Source organism: Lotus japonicus, chromosome 4, assembly GCF_012489685.1.
Source record: "Lotus japonicus ecotype B-129 chromosome 4, LjGifu_v1.2".
Lineage (NCBI taxonomy): Eukaryota > Viridiplantae > Streptophyta > Magnoliopsida > Fabales > Fabaceae > Lotus > Lotus japonicus.
The window spans coordinates 54,702,100-54,723,685 of NC_080044.1; the positions used below are offsets into that span (position 1 = coordinate 54,702,100).

The 21,586-nt window shown below is 42.6% G+C and overlaps 1 protein-coding gene across 1 annotated transcript; it reads left to right on the forward strand.

Moving 5' to 3' along the window:
- Window positions 1-14,853: 14,853 nt before the first annotated feature.
- Window positions 14,854-15,651, forward strand: LOC130712977 (uncharacterized). Its single transcript, XM_057562787.1, has one exon. The coding sequence runs from the start codon at window positions 14,854-14,856 to the stop codon at window positions 15,649-15,651; it is 798 nt and encodes a 265-aa protein (XP_057418770.1).
- Window positions 15,652-21,586: the final 5,935 nt, after the last annotated feature.

Genomic DNA, 21,586 nt, shown 5'->3' on the forward strand with positions numbered 1-21,586 from the left:
GGGTATCTGTTTATTTTGTGGTATTAATATGCGGGGTGTCGTTACTGTTTAGGTGTCTATATATCATCTGATATCTGATTTATCTTCCTCCTATTCATATTCAAATTTGAAACATTGGAGATGAGTGTTGATACTGAGTAGGATAAAGAGTCATTCACACTGAAATGTTTTGCTGCTGCTGTTGCTTTTTTTTTGGACCATGTATGTAATTATTTGGTTGCTGAAAGAATTATTTGAGAGAGAAGCTATAGTCCAATAGGTGTAACACCCCGATTTCGGTGGCGTCACTTTAGTAACCAAAAGAAAATACTTTAAGCGGAAAAACGTGAATTATTTTTTTTCGACAATATAACTAAAGACAAAAAGCAATAAAACTCCCCAACAAAAGATAAAAGGAACTACTATACAACTATATATACATGCCCCGTGTCGGGTGACAGAAAAGAGTAACGCCCGAAGGCAATATGTACAGTCCAAGATGAAGATACTGTGTCCGCAACACTAACCTACAAAAACTGAGAGCAAGTTGGCCCAGCGGCCTAAGAAAAGACCCCCTAAATCCAACCAGCTCTCTGTGATCTCCATAGGAAACCACACAAAAGCTACCGGTAGGAAAACTACCCTGTCCCCAAAACGGAAGCATGACGGTCAGAGCATCGACACAACTCCTACACTATCCCTACCCGAGGAGCCCACACTAGCACTCGATCCTACATGCTAGCGCGGTCGTCATCCGAATCTGCATCCAGGACGACTAGGTCGACGTACTCAACACTGCCCTCTCTGTCCACCCTAATGCGCTCCCGCACTGGACTCTCGGGCTCGGGGCCCGGAACGAGATCCGCAACGACAGCAGCAGCAGTAGACGGACTAGACTCCGTCGAAGCCCCACCTACTGGCAACTCCTCAGAAGGGTCCTCATCATCTGAAGGAGATGGTGGCGGTGGAGGTACTCCCAAGCCGGGTCCACAGTGTACTCCTGGAGGCAGGTTGAAGCTCACTATGTGCCTCCTCATCACTCCCTCCGTCAAGCGTCCGAATCGATCGACACGGTCCTCCATGATCCGACCGGTGTAGGTCGCACGGTGGCCCTCGGGATCGACCACCCATGCACCTGGGTCGTCTTGGTCAAGCATCTCGTACCTGGTCCCCCCTGACGGGCTGACCATGGTAAACCAATCCCCCATACTCATCTGACAAATGGCGTAGTCCGCCCAAACACACACAGCAGACGCGAGGGTCAACTCCAAAGAATTATATAATTAATAAAACCAGATATAATTATAGGATAATAAATACTAGCCTCTCAGGCTTATAAGTTTTGGGATAGCTTCCTAGGGTTGCATGTATCACAATAAATATAAAGAGCCATAAAAACAAGTAGCATGCCTCAAAAATAGGATAAACAGTTACCAATCACACTCAGCAACTAAGTTAGCATGTATGTTGCATGAAATGCAATGCTGGGTAACAAAATGCATTCCGGAAGAAGGATGGACATCAACGAGACGGCCCTAACACCAGCCACGGTGGGTACCTTCCTGCTCGCGTGTCTCTTACACCACACAAAAGTAGTCAGATCAGCAGTGAACCCGTAGGTCTGCCATTCCGTCTGCTACTGAGGACCACCGTAGTGTCCTAAATATGGAAATCCGGGTCTTATGACCATTTTGGAATCCACCGAGGTCCGGTATCACGCCGTGTATTAACCTCAAAATGAGTGCATGAATGCAAGTGATTAGCCAAACAACGTCTCCGACCTCACCCGACACGTCGCCACGTGTTCTAGATTAACTTAAAGTCTCTAAAAGAATACCCTAAGGTAAATGTCGATTCTGCGACAAAATACAATTAATCATAAACAAAAGAGTGCAACCACTCACGACAACTCTTCGAGTCATCAATGCTCTCACGAAGTCTCACGCTTCTGTGGAGTCTCACACATTCACAAAGTCTCACGCTTCAGTGAAGTTTTATGCTTTCACAAGGTCTCACGCCTCAGTGAATTTACACACTTGCACGAAGTCTCACGCTTCAATGAAGTATCATGCTGTTCACGAGGTCTCACGCCTCAGTGAAGATCCATGCTTTCCACAAGGTCTCACGCCTCAGTGGAGTATCACGCATTCACAAGGTCTCACACCTCCGTGAAGCTTCTCGGCTCATCCCTTGGATGGCTAAACAAACTGCTCCCAGAGCGAATGAGTATCAACATACCCAAAACTCGAAATCTTCCCAACACTTGGATCCGACGACACTTCTCATTTTCCAAAACTAAACTTCAATCCAAAGCTTGCATCCGAGATTGTTATCTTTATTTAAAGGTTTAGAGGTTGTTTAATATCTTATGAATTTCTTTATAAAAATAGCTCTTTTTAGTCTTATCGTATTCCCTATGAGTTCAAAGTTCCCATAAACCCAAGTAATTCCCTGAGAAGGTCTCGATCCATTGGAGCATGACAAGGTCCGAACTCCGTTCGTCCTTTTAAAACTCTCTCAAAATCTCATAAAAATTCGGCATGACCTGCCCGTAATCCTCACTTTTCAGAATCTCAGGTACAAGTGGAATAGCATCATTGAAACAGCTCAACCAAAAGACATAAACAGCATATTCCAACACATCCTAAGTTAACCATGTAGCACATAGCATGTGAATCATTTAGCACACAATATCATGGCATCAAGTACTCAACAAGTTCGGCCGAAGCCTCAGAAATCATTTCAGACATTTAGCAATTAGGTGCATAACACATAAATCAAGTCGAATTTCATCGACACCTAAAGCATTATCTAGTAATTCAGAGAGTAGCCCTCACCGGTGGGTCTTCCAGCTTCCTCCTCCAAATGTTCTTCAAGCTCTTCTCCTTGGTTTCTTGGAATCTCCTCAAACGAACCTTAAGCAAAAATCACAGAAATCAACACCAAGAGTCAGAAACTCAGCAATCAAAGAGTCCTAGGGTTACACAGTACACTACTACCTCCGTGGTACGACAATCTAACGCGTTAAGACAAGTTTTCGAAAAATCGGATTCTCCTCCCCCCTTGATATAGCTCTCGGCCACTTTCCTTAATTGGGAGGGTCGATTTTTCTTCGATCAAACTTGGTTCCTAGGTTAACATAAGCCGTAACTAAGACGGTTCTAGGCTCGGAAAAATTTTCGGATCGAAAACTGATATAGGGGTAGTTTGGTCATTATTTTTAGCTCAGAATTTCAAAATTGGATTTTTGAAAAACAAATTGGATGGGGACGTCCACAACGACGTTTATGACGACAAATCCTACTAGCACTAAGCCAAGTCGATAGATTAGAGCGTAAAGGTTGCGACTTTGGCGAAAAATGGGTATTTAGGGTAGAAATTGATCCCGGCGGCATTTCGTCGACATTTGACAAAATCTAATCCGCAGAACACGCTCAGGAGCATGCAGGGAAGAAGTTTAGACGCTGAAATCAACTGATTTGAACGGTTTTTCAAAAACCTCAAAATTTTGAACTCAGAAAGTCGCAGGAGAAATGGACAGAAACGACGATTCGAAGGAGAGTATAGATTACCTACCTCGAGGTCTTCGATTAGTGACGAACGGTGAAGCAAACGGGCAAGAATCGACGAAGATCCGGATCTCTCTCTCTCTCTAGAAACTCGCGGCTTTGGGGGTGGGGAAAATGGGTTTTGTGAAAAAAAATCTAATTTTTCAACTATTTATAGGTTTTGGAAAAAACGGAAAAATGATTTTTTTGCGATTCCGATTTTTCCTGCGCGTTCCTCTGCGCATTCTAAGATAGGTTCTGGCGACAGAATTCCAGAACTCAAAATAGAATTCTTGGAATTAAACCAAAAGATCCAAAATCGGCATAAGTCGGTGTAAGTCGGTTTATCCCGAAAAACTACTTTTTGCAGTGATCGTCGGATGAGAAAACTTCCTTCTGAAGAAAGATTAGGAATGATGAGAGATGTAGGAGAACGCGGGTGGAATCTTCGTTTGAGTTTCCGGATAGAAAAAGTCTTCATCGTCTGTCGATCTTAGGTTTTCCGAACTATCAGGGATTCCGTTTCGGCAAACTTCCGAGAATTGGAATTTGACGTTCGTACATTCCAGGATTTCGCATCGAAATGGTTGTTTAAGGACGGAAAAGAGAAGTTCTAACATTTCTCTGAGGATTTTTGGAATTAGTTTCCATCGTGTCCTAAAGCGTAAATTAACTATTCACTAATACCTTCGACCTAGGATTAAGCGTATGTTAGTCGTGCTATAACTCTTTCGGTTTTTCGATACATTCTTGGACTTTTCCTGAACCTCTTTCCTTCCCAAATTTATCTTAATCAAATAACTTATTTATTTTATTCACTTATCCAAAGCGTTAAAACTTGGGCCTTACATTACTACCCTCCAAAAAGAAAGTTTCGACCTCGAAACTTAAGGGTCAGTAAAAAGTTCTGGATACTGTTCCTTGATCTTTTCCTTCAGCTCCCACGTTGCATCACCGGTGTCCTTGTTCCAAATAACCTTCACTAACTCGATCTCTTTACCCCTCAACTGCTTTACCCTTGTGTCACCAATGCTGATTGGCGGTGTCTCGAAAGACAAGTTATCCTTCAACTCAATGTCATCCAGCTCGATGACGTGCATCGGATCAGCAATATACTTCCGCAGTTGTGACACATGGAATACATCGTGAACGTTTGATAGAAAAGGCGGTAGTGCGATCTGATAAGCTACCGGTCCTACACGACGAGTAATCTGATAAGGTCCAATGAACTTTGGCGTCAGCTTTCTCGACTTGATTGCTCGACCAACTCCTGTAGTCTGGGTAACTCGCAAAAACACATGATCCCCTTCTTCAAATTCCAGGGTTCTGCGCCTTTGATCTGCATAGCTCTTCTGTCTACTCTGAGAAGCCTTCATCTTTTCCCTGATCTGTTTAATCTTCTCAGTTGTCTGTTGCAGAAGTTCCGGTCCTACTAACAAATTCTCTCCATCTTGATACCAACATAAAGGTGTTCTACACTTGCGGCCATACAATGCCTCATACGGTGCCATACCTATGGTCGTATGAAAACTGTTGTTATATGTGAATTCAATCAGTGGCAATAGGGTGTCCCAACTGCCCTTATTGTCTAACACGCAAGCTCGTAGCAAATCCTCCAATGATTGGATAGTTCTCTCAGTTTGCCCATCAGTCTGTGGATGATAAGCAGAGCTTAATCTCAGCCTCGTTCCCAAAGCCTCATGAAGAGCTCCCCACAGATGTGAAGTAAACTTCGGGTCTCTATCGGAAACGATACTTGTTGGCACTCCATGAAGTCGCACAATCTCAGCTATATAAATCTCTGATAGCTTATCCACGTTGTACGTAGTTCTCACCGGTATGAAATGAGCCGACTTAGTCAGTCGATCCACGATTACCCAAATCGAGTCATATCCTCTTTGAGTTCTTGGTAATGCCACGACAAAATCCATCGATATGCTATCCCATTTCCATTGAGGTACATCCAAGCTTTGTAGCATACCCGCAGATTTCTGATGTTCCACCTTCGCCTTTTGACAGGTCAAACATGCAGCTACATATTCTGCCACTTGTCTTTTCATTCCTGGCCACCAAAAATTCACCTTCAAGTCCTGGTGCATCTTTTTCATTCCAGGGTGAATGCTCAGCTTACTTTTGTGACCTTCGTCCAATATCAACCTCCTTAGGTCAGGGTTGTTGGGTACGCAAACTCTACCCTTACACCGTAGGATATTGTCACTTCCTACCTTGAATTCCGGGTCCTTACCCTGAATTACCAAATTCCTTTTTCCGAGTAAAAATTCATCTTGTAACTGTTGGTCTCGGATTTCTTCCATCAATCCATTGGTAATCCTGATCATCCCGAACCTCAGTTCTCCCTCGGATAATCTTACGTCCAAACTCAAATCTCGGAATTGTTCCAGCAGTTGTAGCTCCTTCACCATCATTGACGAGATATGCATTTTCCTGCTCAATGCATCAGCAACAACATTAGCTTTTCCAGGATGGTATTGTAAGGTAAAATCGTAATCCTTGAGAAACTCCATCCAACGTCGTTGTCTCATGTTCAACTCCTTCTGGTCAAACAAGTACTTCAAGCTCTTGTGATCGCTAAATATGGTGAAATTGCATCCATATAAGTGATGTCTCCAGATCTTCAACGAAAACACAATGGCAGCAAGTTCTAAGTCATGAGTCGGATAGTTCTTCTCATGAGTCTTCAGTTGTCGTGAAGCATAAGCCACCACTTTCCGATGCTGCATCAGCACACATCCCAAACCTTGATGCGAAGCATCACAGTACACTTCATACGGTTCCTCTGGTTGCGGTAAGACGAGTACAGGTGACGTCGTCAAACGTTCCTTCATTGTCTGAAAACTAGTTTCGCACGCTTCGGTCCATGCAAAAGGTTGATCCTTTCTCGTGAGTTGAGTCAAGGGTCCAACGATCTTGGCGAAATTCTCAATGAAGCGACGATAGTATCCCGCCAAACCGACAAAACTCCTGATCTCAGTCACGGTCTTTGGCCGTTCCCATGACAACACCGTCTCTACCTTTGCTGGATCCACAGCTATACCTTCTTTAGAAATCATATGGCCCAAGAATTTTACCTCTTCGAGCCAAAATTCACACTTAGAAGGGTTGGCGTACAACTTTGTCTCTCTCAACACTTGTAAAACCTGACGCAAGTGCCCTTCATGATCTTCAGCGTTCTTTGAGTAGATCAGAATGTCGTCGATAAACACCACGACGAATCGATCCAAGAACGGATGGAATGTCCTGTTCATGTAATCCATGAAGATAGCAGGTGCGTTTGTCACCCCAAATGGCATCACTAGATACTCATAGTGTCCATAACGAGTCCGGAATGCCGTCTTCTGGATATCCTCAGTCTTTACTCTAATTTGATGGTAACCCGACTTCAGGTCTATCTTTGAGAATATCGCAGCTCCTCGTAGTTGATCCATCAAATCATCAATTCTGGGTAGCGGATACCTATTCTTGACGGTTACTTTGTTCAGTTGTCGATAGTCGACACAAAGTCTAGATTTCCCATCCTTCTTCTTCACCAATAAGACGGGTGCTCCCCAAGGTGAAACGCTTGGTCGGATGAATCCTTTCGACAGAAGATCCTCAAGTTGAGACTTCAACTCCACCAATTCCGCAGGTGCCATCCGATATGGTGCAATCGAAATCGGTCCTGTTCCCGGTACGATGTCAATAGCAAACTCAATGTCGTGTACAGGCGGCAAACCAGGTACATCGACAGGAAAAACATCCGCGAAGTCCCTCACAACTGGAATATTACTCACTTCCGAATTTCCTTTACTCTCCAAGCTCAACAAAACTGAATACTCTTGAGATCCTTCATTCAGAGAGACATTAATATGATTGGCGGATAGATACTCGGAAAGGTCCGAGTCAGGAAATACCACTCTCTTTCGGCTACAGTCCAGAAGACAATGGTAGTGAGACAACCAGTCCATCCCTAGGATAACATCTAGGTTCTTGAGAGTTAGGCACACTAGGTTAGCATGGTAAACTTTATCCCTATAGGTTACTGGGCAATACATGCATGCAGTATTGGCAAGCAGAGTTTTGGCAGGTGTGGTAACTATAAGATCGAAACTCAAAGCAGTAACGGGAAGTTTTAATCTAGTAGCACATTCCCTAGAGATAAAAGAGTGCGTTGCTCCGGAATCAAAAAGTACAGTTAGGAGATTACCGTCAATCTCGCAACCTCCCCTGATCAGACCATCAACATCTTCAGCTTCTTCACCATCCATGGTGTAGACTCTTGCCTTGGCAGCAGGACGCTTCCCACGAGCAGTGTTTACAGCTGGTTCTGTCTTAGGTGCTCTGCATTGAGCAGCAGTATGCCCCAACTTGTTACAGTTAAAGCATTTGGGCCTCATGTCAGTACAAGTATTGGCATAGTGCCCAGGCTGCCCACATCTGTAACAGGTCATCTCCCTGTTCACAGTCTGACCTCCAGAACCTCCAGCAGTACCCACCATGGGCCTATAAGATCCTGAAGCAATTCCTCTACCTGCAGGACGTTGATACGGCTTCCTACTCTGAAATCTCCCTCTGCCTTGAAAATTTTGAGAGCCCGACCTCATCGGCCCTCCTGTCCCAACACGGTTCAGTCTCCTGTTCTTCATTATCTCCACCTCAGTGGCTTTCTCAACCAAAGTCTGAAAACGAGTGATCCCCAACGGTTTCACCGAGTCTTCAATATCGGGCCTCAGCCCATTCACAAAGCGCTTGCACATGTAGGGTTCATCGACCCCATTGCGGAAGAATCGAAAGTGCTTGGCCAACGATTCCAGCTTGGCAGCATATTCCGGGATGGACATGCTACCCTGACGAAGTGTCAGGAATTGCGACTCACGCTCGTCCCGCGCACTATCTGGAAAATACTTTTCCAGAAAAGCAGCACGAAACGAAGTCCAGTTCACTTCCAGGTTGTTTGCTTCCATCATTCCTCTGGCGCCTCTCCACCAGTACTCAGCATCACCCAACAGTAGAAAGGTTGCCATTCCCACCTTGGCCCCCTCAGCAGTCTGCAATACACCGAAGATCTTTTCAATCTCCTGGATCCAGAGATCCGCTTTGTCCGGGTCCGTACCCCCCGAGAACTTAGGTGGATCCTGTCTCCTAAAATCATTCAGGCCTCTGTTCTGATCCATTGTCACTTCCCTCTGGCGTTGGTGCTGATCACGTGCCTCCTCAGCAGCACGCCTCATAGCATTATCGTTTGCCTGTGCAGTCACAGCTTGGGCCATAGTGGCCATCATCTCAGCTAGTTGGTTAGCGTTCACCATGTTCTGCTAAATTAACAAACAGTTAGTGCTCATCATAAGATAGCATCCAAAATAACTATACAATATGATTAAGCAATAACTTCAAACAATTCTAAGCGAAAAATCGCTTGGCAGACAATCAATTTTTACTCTTTGCAGAGTCACACAACCTAGCACAGAAGACCTATTCCCCAAAGACTCCCGAAAGACTCGACTAAGCTCTGATACCACAAATGTAACACCCCGATTTCGGTGGCGTCACTTTAGTAACCAAAAGAAAATACTTTAAGCGGAAAAACGTGAATTATTTTTTTTCGACAATATAGCTAAAGACAAAAAGCAATAAAACTCCCCAACAAAAGATAAAAGGAACTACTATACAACTATATATACATGCCCCGTGTCGGGTGACAGAAAAGAGTAACGCCCGAAGGCAATATGTACAGTCCAAGATGAAGATACTGTGTCCGCAACACTAACCTACAAAAACTGAGAGCAAGTTGGCCCAGCGGCCTAAGAAAAGACCCCCTAAATCCAACCAGCTCTCTGTGATCTCCATAGGAAACCACACAAAAGCTACCGGTAGGAAAACTACCCTGTCCCCAAAACGGAAGCATGACGGTCAGAGCATCGACACAACTCCTACACTATCCCTACCCGAGGAGCCCACACTAGCACTCGATCCTACATGCTAGCGCGGTCGTCATCCGAATCTGCATCCAGGACGACTAGGTCGACGTACTCAACACTGCCCTCTCTGTCCACCCTAATGCGCTCCCGCACTGGACTCTCGGGCTCGGGGCCCGGAACGAGATCCGCAACGACAGCAGCAGCAGTAGACGGACTAGACTCCGTCGAAGCCCCACCTACTGGCAACTCCTCAGAAGGGTCCTCATCATCTGAAGGAGATGGTGGCGGTGGAGGTACTCCCAAGCCGGGTCCACAGTGTACTCCTGGAGGCAGGTTGAAGCTCACTATGTGCCTCCTCATCACTCCCTCCGTCAAGCGTCCGAATCGATCGACACGGTCCTCCATGATCCGACCGGTGTAGGTCGCACGGTGGCCCTCGGGATCGACCACCCATGCACCTGGGTCGTCTTGGTCAAGCATCTCGTACCTGGTCCCCCCTGACGGGCTGACCATGGTAAACCAATCCCCCATACTCATCTGACAAATGGCGTAGTCCGCCCAAACACACACAGCAGACGCGAGGGTCAACTCCAAAGAATTATATAATTAATAAAACCAGATATAATTATAGGATAATAAATACTAGCCTCTCAGGCTTATAAGTTTTGGGATAGCTTCCTAGGGTTGCATGTATCACAATAAATATAAAGAGCCATAAAAACAAGTAGCATGCCTCAAAAATAGGATAAACAGTTACCAATCACACTCAGCAACTAAGTTAGCATGTATGTTGCATGAAATGCAATGCTGGGTAACAAAATGCATTCCGGAAGAAGGATGGACATCAACGAGACGGCCCTAACACCAGCCACGGTGGGTACCTTCCTGCTCGCGTGTCTCTTACACCACACAAAAGTAGTCAGATCAGCAGTGAACCCGTAGGTCTGCCATTCCGTCTGCTACTGAGGACCACCGTAGTGTCCTAAATATGGAAATCCGGGTCTTATGACCATTTTGGAATCCACCGAGGTCCGGTATCACGCCGTGTATTAACCTCAAAATGAGTGCATGAATGCAAGTGATTAGCCAAACAACGTCTCCGACCTCACCCGACACGTCGCCACGTGTTCTAGATTAACTTAAAGTCTCTAAAAGAATACCCTAAGGTAAATGTCGATTCTGCGACAAAATACAATTAATCATAAACAAAAGAGTGCAACCACTCACGACAACTCTTCGAGTCATCAATGCTCTCACGAAGTCTCACGCTTCTGTGGAGTCTCACACATTCACAAAGTCTCACGCTTCAGTGAAGTTTTATGCTTTCACAAGGTCTCACGCCTCAGTGAATTTACACACTTGCACGAAGTCTCACGCTTCAATGAAGTATCATGCTGTTCACGAGGTCTCACGCCTCAGTGAAGATCCATGCTTTCCACAAGGTCTCACGCCTCAGTGGAGTATCACGCATTCACAAGGTCTCACACCTCCGTGAAGCTTCTCGGCTCATCCCTTGGATGGCTAAACAAACTGCTCCCAGAGCGAATGAGTATCAACATACCCAAAACTCGAAATCTTCCCAACACTTGGATCCGACGACACTTCTCATTTTCCAAAACTAAACTTCAATCCAAAGCTTGCATCCGAGATTGTTATCTTTATTTAAAGGTTTAGAGGTTGTTTAATATCTTATGAATTTCTTTATAAAAATAGCTCTTTTTAGTCTTATCGTATTCCCTATGAGTTCAAAGTTCCCATAAACCCAAGTAATTCCCTGAGAAGGTCTCGATCCATTGGAGCATGACAAGGTCCGAACTCCGTTCGTCCTTTTAAAACTCTCTCAAAATCTCATAAAAATTCGGCATGACCTGCCCGTAATCCTCACTTTTCAGAATCTCAGGTACAAGTGGAATAGCATCATTGAAACAGCTCAACCAAAAGACATAAACAGCATATTCCAACACATCCTAAGTTAACCATGTAGCACATAGCATGTGAATCATTTAGCACACAATATCATGGCATCAAGTACTCAACAAGTTCGGCCGAAGCCTCAGAAATCATTTCAGACATTTAGCAATTAGGTGCATAACACATAAATCAAGTCGAATTTCATCGACACCTAAAGCATTATCTAGTAATTCAGAGAGTAGCCCTCACCGGTGGGTCTTCCAGCTTCCTCCTCCAAATGTTCTTCAAGCTCTTCTCCTTGGTTTCTTGGAATCTCCTCAAACGAACCTTAAGCAAAAATCACAGAAATCAACACCAAGAGTCAGAAACTCAGCAATCAAAGAGTCCTAGGGTTACACAGTACACTACTACCTCCGTGGTACGACAATCTAACGCGTTAAGACAAGTTTTCGAAAAATCGGATTCTCCTCCCCCCTTGATATAGCTCTCGGCCACTTTCCTTAATTGGGAGGGTCGATTTTTCTTCGATCAAACTTGGTTCCTAGGTTAACATAAGCCGTAACTAAGACGGTTCTAGGCTCGGAAAAATTTTCGGATCGAAAACTGATATAGGGGTAGTTTGGTCATTATTTTTAGCTCAGAATTTCAAAATTGGATTTTTGAAAAACAAATTGGATGGGGACGTCCACAACGACGTTTATGACGACAAATCCTACTAGCACTAAGCCAAGTCGATAGATTAGAGCGTAAAGGTTGCGACTTTGGCGAAAAATGGGTATTTAGGGTAGAAATTGATCCCGGCGGCATTTCGTCGACATTTGACAAAATCTAATCCGCAGAACACGCTCAGGAGCATGCAGGGAAGAAGTTTAGACGCTGAAATCAACTGATTTGAACAGTTTTTCAAAAACCTCAAAATTTTGAACTCAGAAAGTCGCAGGAGAAATGGACAGAAACGACGATTCGAAGGAGAGTATAGATTACCTACCTCGAGGTCTTCGATTAGTGACGAACGGTGAAGCAAACGGGCAAGAATCGACGAAGATCCGGATCTCTCTCTCTCTCTAGAAACTCGCGGCTTTGGGGGTGGGGAAAATGGGTTTTGTGAAAAAAAATCTAATTTTTCAACTATTTATAGGTTTTGGAAAAAACGGAAAAATGATTTTTTTGCGATTCCGATTTTTCCTGCGCGTTCCTCTGCGCATTCTAAGATAGGTTCTGGCGACAGAATTCCAGAACTCAAAATAGAATTCTTGGAATTAAACCAAAAGATCCAAAATCGGCATAAGTCGGTGTAAGTCGGTTTATCCCGAAAAACTACTTTTTGCAGTGATCGTCGGATGAGAAAACTTCCTTCTGAAGAAAGATTAGGAATGATGAGAGATGTAGGAGAACGCGGGTGGAATCTTCGTTTGAGTTTCCGGATAGAAAAAGTCTTCATCGTCTGTCGATCTTAGGTTTTCCGAACTATCAGGGATTCCGTTTCGGCAAACTTCCGAGAATTGGAATTTGACGTTCGTACATTCCAGGATTTCGCATCGAAATGGTTGTTTAAGGACGGAAAAGAGAAGTTCTAACATTTCTCTGAGGATTTTTGGAATTAGTTTCCATCGTGTCCTAAAGCGTAAATTAACTATTCACTAATACCTTCGACCTAGGATTAAGCGTATGTTAGTCGTGCTATAACTCTTTCGGTTTTTCGATACATTCTTGGACTTTTCCTGAACCTCTTTCCTTCCCAAATTTATCTTAATCAAATAACTTATTTATTTTATTCACTTATCCAAAGCGTTAAAACTTGGGCCTTACAATAGGGAAGACGGGAAACTTCATTGACTCAATGCATGAGTTCATTTTTCAATATTGGCAAGGCTTAAGTAGATTTTGTCATTGATAAATGAATCCAATATGTACAAACAACTAAATTTGTGCTTCATTTCTAAATGTAAGCTTGCAATTTAGCAGTTATAGGTGTCTTATGGTGTTTTAATATTATCGTGTTCCTTTTTATATACTTAAACCGCTTCATTTTTCTTTCTAAGAATTTCATAGCTAAGTTTATTCCTGAAGTAAAGTTCTTGCACTTGCACCTTGATCTGTTGATTTTCTTCATCCAAATATTTACTTAAGCATGGGCTATATGTAATTAGTAACTGAAATAAGCAGAGAAGGAATTCTGATTACAGATTTTGTCCAATATGCTGAATTACGACATTATTTTGATACCTGAAAATAGTTGTTCCTCAAATTCACGTATGCACTTTTTTAGTGGGAATAAAAAAAATAGATATCTATATATAGATAGAGAAAGTCAGCAATTCTGGTGCGTCTGCTTTATTGTTATGTTAGTTATTAGTCACCTACTTTTTGGACTGATGGTCTTCTATGATGCTGAAATGAAGTTCCATGATTCATGCCATAGAGTTTGGCTCTTAACAAGCAGAAGTTGGCAAGATGTTCTAATATATACTGTGAAAGTAAAGCCTCAATTTTCCTCTTTCCTTCTCCTTATGCTTCTCTCTTGATATGCTACATTTAAGTTTCTTTAACTGTTTCAGGAAATTCATCCACCACAATCAATCCTTCCACAAGAAGCATTCTCAAGGCTTCCACCCCAAGATTCATGAAGACATTTGGTTTAAGTTCAGACATGGAATGTGTCAACTCTTCTGTATGTGGACATGGTAGCAAAGATTCTCACTCTGTATCTGATTTAATGCTCTCCAACAAGTTGATCTTAAATGGGACATATTGTGCTTTATATAGCTTTAGAGCTTTGATTTTGATTTATAATTTATACATTCTAAATGTTTCGTATTCATAGATTTGGTTTTAATTTTTCAGCTATTTTCCCCTTAATCCACTAGCCATTTCAAAGTGGCTAATGCACCTTCCATAGTCTATCAGAGTTCAGTAGATGAAAATGTGACCGACTTTAAGAGTTGGTCTTTCTCTTGTAACAGGGGACTTGCTTTGTTACTGAAGGTAGTCATACTCAAGTAGTTTTTTACAAACTAAAGAATTAGAAGCTCTCATGGGAGAAGCATTTTACATGAAAATAATTCATGTATAAATTAATAGAAAAATACATTTATATATTCTTTAAGTACATTTTTCATAGTTTTTAATAATTATGAGTAAATATACATACAATAATGAAAATTTGGTAGTAAATATATGCCGTACTGGGACTAAAAAAGAAAAGATTAATATATATATCGTTACATTTATTTATTTTAATTGCATGAGGAGGAATGTTTCACATATAAATAATTTCATTTTTATAAAAAAACATTTTAAACCTAATTTAAAATAATTTTAGTCTTTTTCTTTATTTTTTACAATAGTTTTATGATAATTTGATGTTAAAAAATAGTATATCTATTTATGTATTAATTACTGGGTTTTAAGCTCAACTCCAACCGAGAGGTACGTATGTGAAGTACTTTTAAAATAGTGTAAGAGAGTTCGCTGAGTGGATTCTTAAGGTGGACGACGGAATGGTTGACACCATCGACGAGACTCAAACAACAATTGAAATTCTGTCGGATTTGTTGATTGGACAGGGTCCTGATCCTCTTCTTGAGTTGGTCAATTTTTCTTATCCGGACTTAGTGGCGAACTTGGAAAATGATTCGTACTTTCAGGAAAGAGTGATTCTCGCTCCTACACTCGAGAGCGTCGAGCACGTCAACAACTACACGCTGTCAAAGCTTCCTGGTGTCGAGAGAGAGTACTTGAGCTACGATACCCCGTGTAGATCGGATGAGGATTCTGAGGTTCACGCGGAGTGGTTCACCTATGAGTTTTTAAACGACGTTCAGTGCTCGGGAATTCCAAACCACAGACTGATATTAAAAGTTGGAGTTCTGATCATGCTTCTACGAAACATAGACCAAGCAGCCGGTCTGTGTAATGGGACCCTGTTTAGAGTCACTCATCTTACTCAGTATATAATTGTTGCGACTGTTTTATCAGGAATCAGGCTGGGTAAAAATGAGTACATTCCGAGGATAACCTTAACGCCTTCTGACTCTGGTCTTCCCTTCAAGTTCTCTCGAAGGCAGTTCCCGGTGACTTTATGCTTTGCGATGACTATAAACAAGAGTCAGGGCCAGTCCCTTTCTCATGTCGGTTTCTACCTTCCGAGGCCTGTGTTTACTCATGGACAACTGTATGTCGCTCTCTCAAGGGTGAAATCTAGAAAATGCCTGAAGGTACTCATTGTGGATGAGCAAGGGGTAGTTTCGAGCTCCACGCGCAATGTTGTCTACAAAGAAGTTTTTGAGAACGTGTGAGCGGAAAATGACGCGCATAATCGTGCTCACTACAGAGTAACTCAGCTACTGTTTATTAGACACCGTAAAACCATCCCCTTATATGTTTTGGAGAATTTGAGGTTTCGTTAACCAATCTTCTTATTAGTTAATCAGTCGTTTGCTTCGCATTTCAGACACTTCTATTTCATCTTTGTTTATTAGTTATTTAACCGCATGAATTTCAAACAAGTGATTCAATTTAAGACTTTTCCGCCACTATGCTCAGCGTATTAGACTCTGCAATTTTATCCGTTGTTTAATATATTTTAAATAATCAATGTATTGACTGACGTATAAAAAAACGTATTGATTGATGTATCAAACACGATAAATCCGTCCCCTTATATGTTTTGTAGAATTTGAGATTTCTTTAACCAATCTTTTTATTAGTTAACCAATCGTTTACTTCGCATTTCAGACTCTTATATTTCATCTTTATTTATTATATTTTAAAAAATCAACGTATTGATTTACGTATAAAATACGACATACGCACGGGTAAAAAAACACTAGTAAATAAGATTTAGAAAGATTGTATTATATAGAATGATAATAATATCTCATAAAAACGGGGAAAAAAATTATCAATATTTTACCCCAAAAAAAGTCATCAGATTCATTATTTTTAATAATTCATTTTTAGCTAATAATTAATATTAATATTAATGAGATAATTTAAAAAATGCAGTTATAGGTGTTCATCATATTATGGGCCATCGACTCGCGTACTAACTCCACAACTCAAGCTAAATCAATTAATTAGTAACAAAAAGTAAAGCAGTTTAATTAGCTAATACCTTTATTTGAACTCTTAGATGTCAAAATTTCAACTATTACCAAACGCATGATTTAGAAGATGTTCTGTACTAGGGAGATCTGACGTAGAAGACTGACAGAAAGTAAACCCTAGCAGAGTACTAAAAATATCACAAAAGGAATATTCTCATTAAATGTTCAAAAGGTACTTTTTACAAGGTGTTGACCTCTCCTTTTATAGAGGAAGTGATCATGATGTGGACTTTTATTGTACTTGGGCCTGACAACCGGGGCCCAAGCCTCTATGCATATAAGACAAATCTAAAGGAATCTTCCAGCTGGCGTGTGGGCCTGACTAAAGGAAGGGCGGGATTCAGTGTTATTCTGTGAATCCCGCCAAGACTGGCTATTGTTCCTGGTTGCTCATTTTGGGCGGGCATAAGCATCCCTTATGTCCCGCCCAGTCCAGAAGACTTTGACCTTTACCACCCGAGGTCGATATGATTGCATATAATTAAAACAAAAAAAAAGTTAGCTAATAGCTATGATAGGTTTGATTTGAATAATCAATTTACTTCACATCAAATTTTAATACAAATTAATTTGATCGATTTAATTCTCAAAGTTATTATTTTTCAACTCAATCCAACTAATCAACCAATTAAATGTTTTTTTCAAGATATCTTGTCTAGGGATCGAACTAGATGCTTAAGGAATCTAGTTATCTACTAACTAGGCTAAACTTTTTTTTTGTACATCGGAAAGTTAAAAGAAAAAACAGAAAAGCTACAAGGCTAACAAATCCCTAGCCAAAATGGGATTAAGCTGAGGAGGAGGGAACTCTAAGCGAGTATAGGCACATTGATGATCCGCTCCCAAACCTGCAAGACAGTCAACAGCTTCATTGGCACTCCTGGGGACATGCTCAAGCTGAATACTCCAATCACGATGAGAAAATCCCAAAGCTCACAAAAATTAGAGGCAAGCTCATGAAACTGGAAACGATTATCCCTCAAGGTTTCCACAATCTCTAAACAATCCACCTCAAATACAACCACACGGAGATTTAACTCCCACATCAGCTTAAGCCCTCGAAGCAAGGCGAGAACTTCAGTCTTCAAAGGGTCTCCACCACCAATCCCCTCCATGAAGTCGGCGAGTCAAACACCCGACACACCCCTAATAAGACCCTTCATTCTCATACGATTGAGTGAGGCATGGTACGCTCCAAAAATATTAAGCTTGCTCGGTCCCAAAGAAGGAGCACGCCACATAAGTTGCCCCACATTCCCGTCATCAACCACGGTACTAACGAGTAGAGCCCCATAACCCCTCTCTTCTCGATGAATCCACCGCACAACATACTCAAGATTCCAGTCATTGTCGCCTAGAACAACATTGTTCCTCCAACGCCACAATCCCCAAAGGGCAACCACAAATATGGAAGAATGTTGGCCACCAACCTGAAAACGCACCTAATCACGAGCACTGCTAACGGTAAAGCACGACCAAGTCCAAGCACCAAACTCCTGCCAAACCTCTTGCGGTATGGACAATCCCTCAAGCAGTGAAGAATGTCCTCCTCCTGATGGGAACAACGAAGACAACTAGGAGAAAGAGCAAGCCGACAACGAAACCTGTGAAGATTAACCTGAAGAACATCATGAGCAAGAAGCCACATAAACACACGAAACTTCTCAGGAGCCTTAATTTTCCAAACCCATATCCAAGAGTCGGGTTGCAGCTGAGCCACTATATTATAGGAAAGCAAGGAATACACCTACGCCGTTGTGTACAGCCGTCGGGTGCCATGCTTCCACACCCAATGATCATCTATGGTCGCAACCGTTGTAGGCTCAATACGCACGCTCGCTGCTTAAGAAGAAGAGGAAGCTCAGTAGGAAGAAGATTCACATTCTACGTTCCCGCGTCGCACACATGCATCAGCTCCAGTGAAATCGGTGTCAGAGATACTAACAAAAGGGACATGGTTGGCTGCCACATCAAAGCCACTCCAATTACCATACCAGAAAGAAGTATTGCTATTACCAAGCTTGAAAGAAAACCTATCCCTGAGCACATCTCTTGCCTTCAACAGTCCTCCCTAGAAAGATGAAGTTTTAGGCCGAGAGAGGGCATAAAGAATAGAGGAGCTCCCCAAGTACTTCTAAGTAACAACCTGGACCCATAATTTATCAGATTGGTGAATGGGGGACCAAACCAATTTCCCCAATAAGGATGCATTCGCCACAGAGGCATCACAAATCCCAATCCCTCTATCCTTCTTTGATCGAACAAGGATCTCCCACCTCAAGAGATGCCAACCTCTCATACTATGATCATTGGACTAGACAAAGTTGCGAGTCAAACGGTTGAGGAAGGCAATTGTTCGTCGTGGAAGCCAAACAACCCGCATAGTATAATTCAGGATAGATGTAAGAACATATTTATCTAGGCACATCCTTCCTGCAGTATTAAGCAACCGACCCTTCCAAGCAGCAAGCTTGCGAGACACCTGATCCAAAATATAATTAAACCGATTTTGGGGGGTCCTCTCAACAGCTAGAGGAAACCCCAAATACTTCCCCAAGTGATGAACAATTATGATAAGGAAAATTGCAGCAAAAGAACGCTTCTCAACGGCGGTAAAACCTTTAGAACAGGCATGACTAACACATAGTCCATAAGCGTTACCTAAATCATCCAAGACTATAGACACCAATTGAACTTGACCCATGGAAGCTTTACAAAAGAGAAGCACATCATCCGCAAAGAAAATATGAGAAAGAGAGCCCCCCCATGCAATAGAAATAGGATGCCAAAGACCCGCATTCACTGCATTCTGAATACGTACTTACAACTTCTCCATGCACATCACAAATAGATAAGAAGACATGGGATCACCTTGGTGAAGCCCTCGCTTTGGAAAGAACCAATGGAGCCTAGAGCCATTCCAAAGGAGAGCAAGCTGAGAAGAAGACACACAACTCATGATAAGCTGAACAATCATATCCAGAAAAGCAAAATCTCGAAGGGTATCTTCCAAAAACTGCCAAGAAAGCTTATCGTAAGCCTTCTCCAAATCAATTTTAAAAGCCATAGAACACGGACTAATGAACTGATCAGGAAAAAAGTTATATTGTAGCGGACTAATGAACTGATCAAGATAATGGCGCTGTCGAGCAACAAAGACTTTGGTAATCACTTTGTACACAAGATTACACAAACTGATTGGCCTAAACTCCTTTATCTGGGTGGGAACCTCAACCTTTGGAATAAGAACTAACAGAGTCTGAGCAAGAGTGGGATCAATGCAACCTAAGACAAACGCATGGCTTACAACCCACCAAACATCCTCACCAACAACGTCCCAATATCGTTTAAAAAACACCAGCTGAAAGCCATCCAATCTCAGCGCTTTGAAGGATTTCATGGACCATAGCGCACGAAAAACCTCATCCAAAGTCACCGGTGCAATAAGCTCTCTACTACAGTCTTCGGGAATAGTGGGCATATTAGGAATTTGGTACCGATCAAAGATCTCCTCCCCACCAGTGCTAAAAATATCATGAAAAAAATGTTGAGCCTCCTTCCTCAAAGCCTCTTCATCTGAACTCCAAGAATTATCACTAAGCCGCAACTTGTGAATTTTATTCCACTTTCTCCTCATGACTGTTTGAGTATGAAAGAATGTCAGATTCCTCTCACCAAATCGAACCCATTGCTCACACGACTTTTGAAATCAAAGGAGTTCTTCTTGACGGAGAATGTCCCTATATTCAACCTGGAGCTTAGCTTCTAATTGAACCAAACTAGGTCGAAGATGCCAATCTAGCTCACGTTGGACTCCCTTCAAATGACCCTCAACATGTCTCTTCTTTTGGAAAATGTTGCCAAATGTGTGTTTGTTGAAGACAATGGAATCAACCAAAACTCTAGCTAGTTTCCTATTAATATCTCCACCGAAACATCTCCATGCATTCAACACCACATCCCGATAAGCTTTATGGTCAGCCCAAGCCGCAAGGAAGCGAAACGGTCGAGCACCATGGTTAGAGGAAGGAGTATGACACCGAAAAAAGGAGAGGGTTATGATCATAGTACATCCTGGTCAGCACCTCAACATAAGCTCCGGAAACGTGTTGCGCCAATCATGATCCGCAACGGCCCGATCAAGCCGCTTTGAGATTCGCAAAACACCCATCTCATTTCTATGCCAAGTATACAACCCACCCTTAGCTTCAAGATCCAATAAATGTAGAGCCTCCGCAAAAAAGAGCCGATCTCCTTAAAAGGAAAGCCCTTCCCCTAACCTCAGAGCCGCTCTCCTTACATGATTTCATTAAAGTCCTCAATTGTCATTCAAGGTTTAGAAATACTCGCTCTAAGCTGAAACAAGTATACCCCTAAAGCCTCACGATGCATTGGAGAAAGACTCGCATAAACAACATAACACATCCAAGAGAATGCCCCAATCACTATATCAAAGGTTGCCACCTGGGTGAAGGAGTCCACATGAATGATTTTAGCTTTGGAGCTTTGGTGCACCAGCACCCTAGAAGAAAGCCTTGCCCTTTCCATAACCTCTGAGCTCTCTAGAACTGGCAATGTGTCTCAACACGGACCAGAATATCAGGTTGATGAAGCCTTATATATTCCTTCAGTGCCAACTTAGCATTTGCACTCACAGAGTCACAGCACCCCTAACATTCCACATAAAGATGGAAAGATCTTCAAAACCCAACATAAAAACTTATAAGAGAAGAACAAAGGTCACCTTAATTGGACCGGGTGGATGAACCAGGAGATAAACTCCTCTCACGCTCTCTGCAAACAGTATCATCTGACTCACTCCGCTTCTCCTTGCTTGTTGCATCTCGTTGGCGCATAGAGGGACCATCCAGGGGATGAACAAAAGCAGGGGTACCCCTTGTAAGTCTGCCAATCCCAAGATGCCTCCTACCACATGATCGCCATTTCCCTCCTTGGTCATAACCTTCAAGCCTGGTCCAGCCTTTGGATCCTCCAAAACAGACGCAAGGCTCGCTGACCCCTTAGGCATCGTCGAAAAAAGTCCTTCAGCCCCGGGTACCCCACGCACTTTCTCATGTGCTAACCGCTTCATCACTTTCACATTAATGATGTCATCATTATGCCC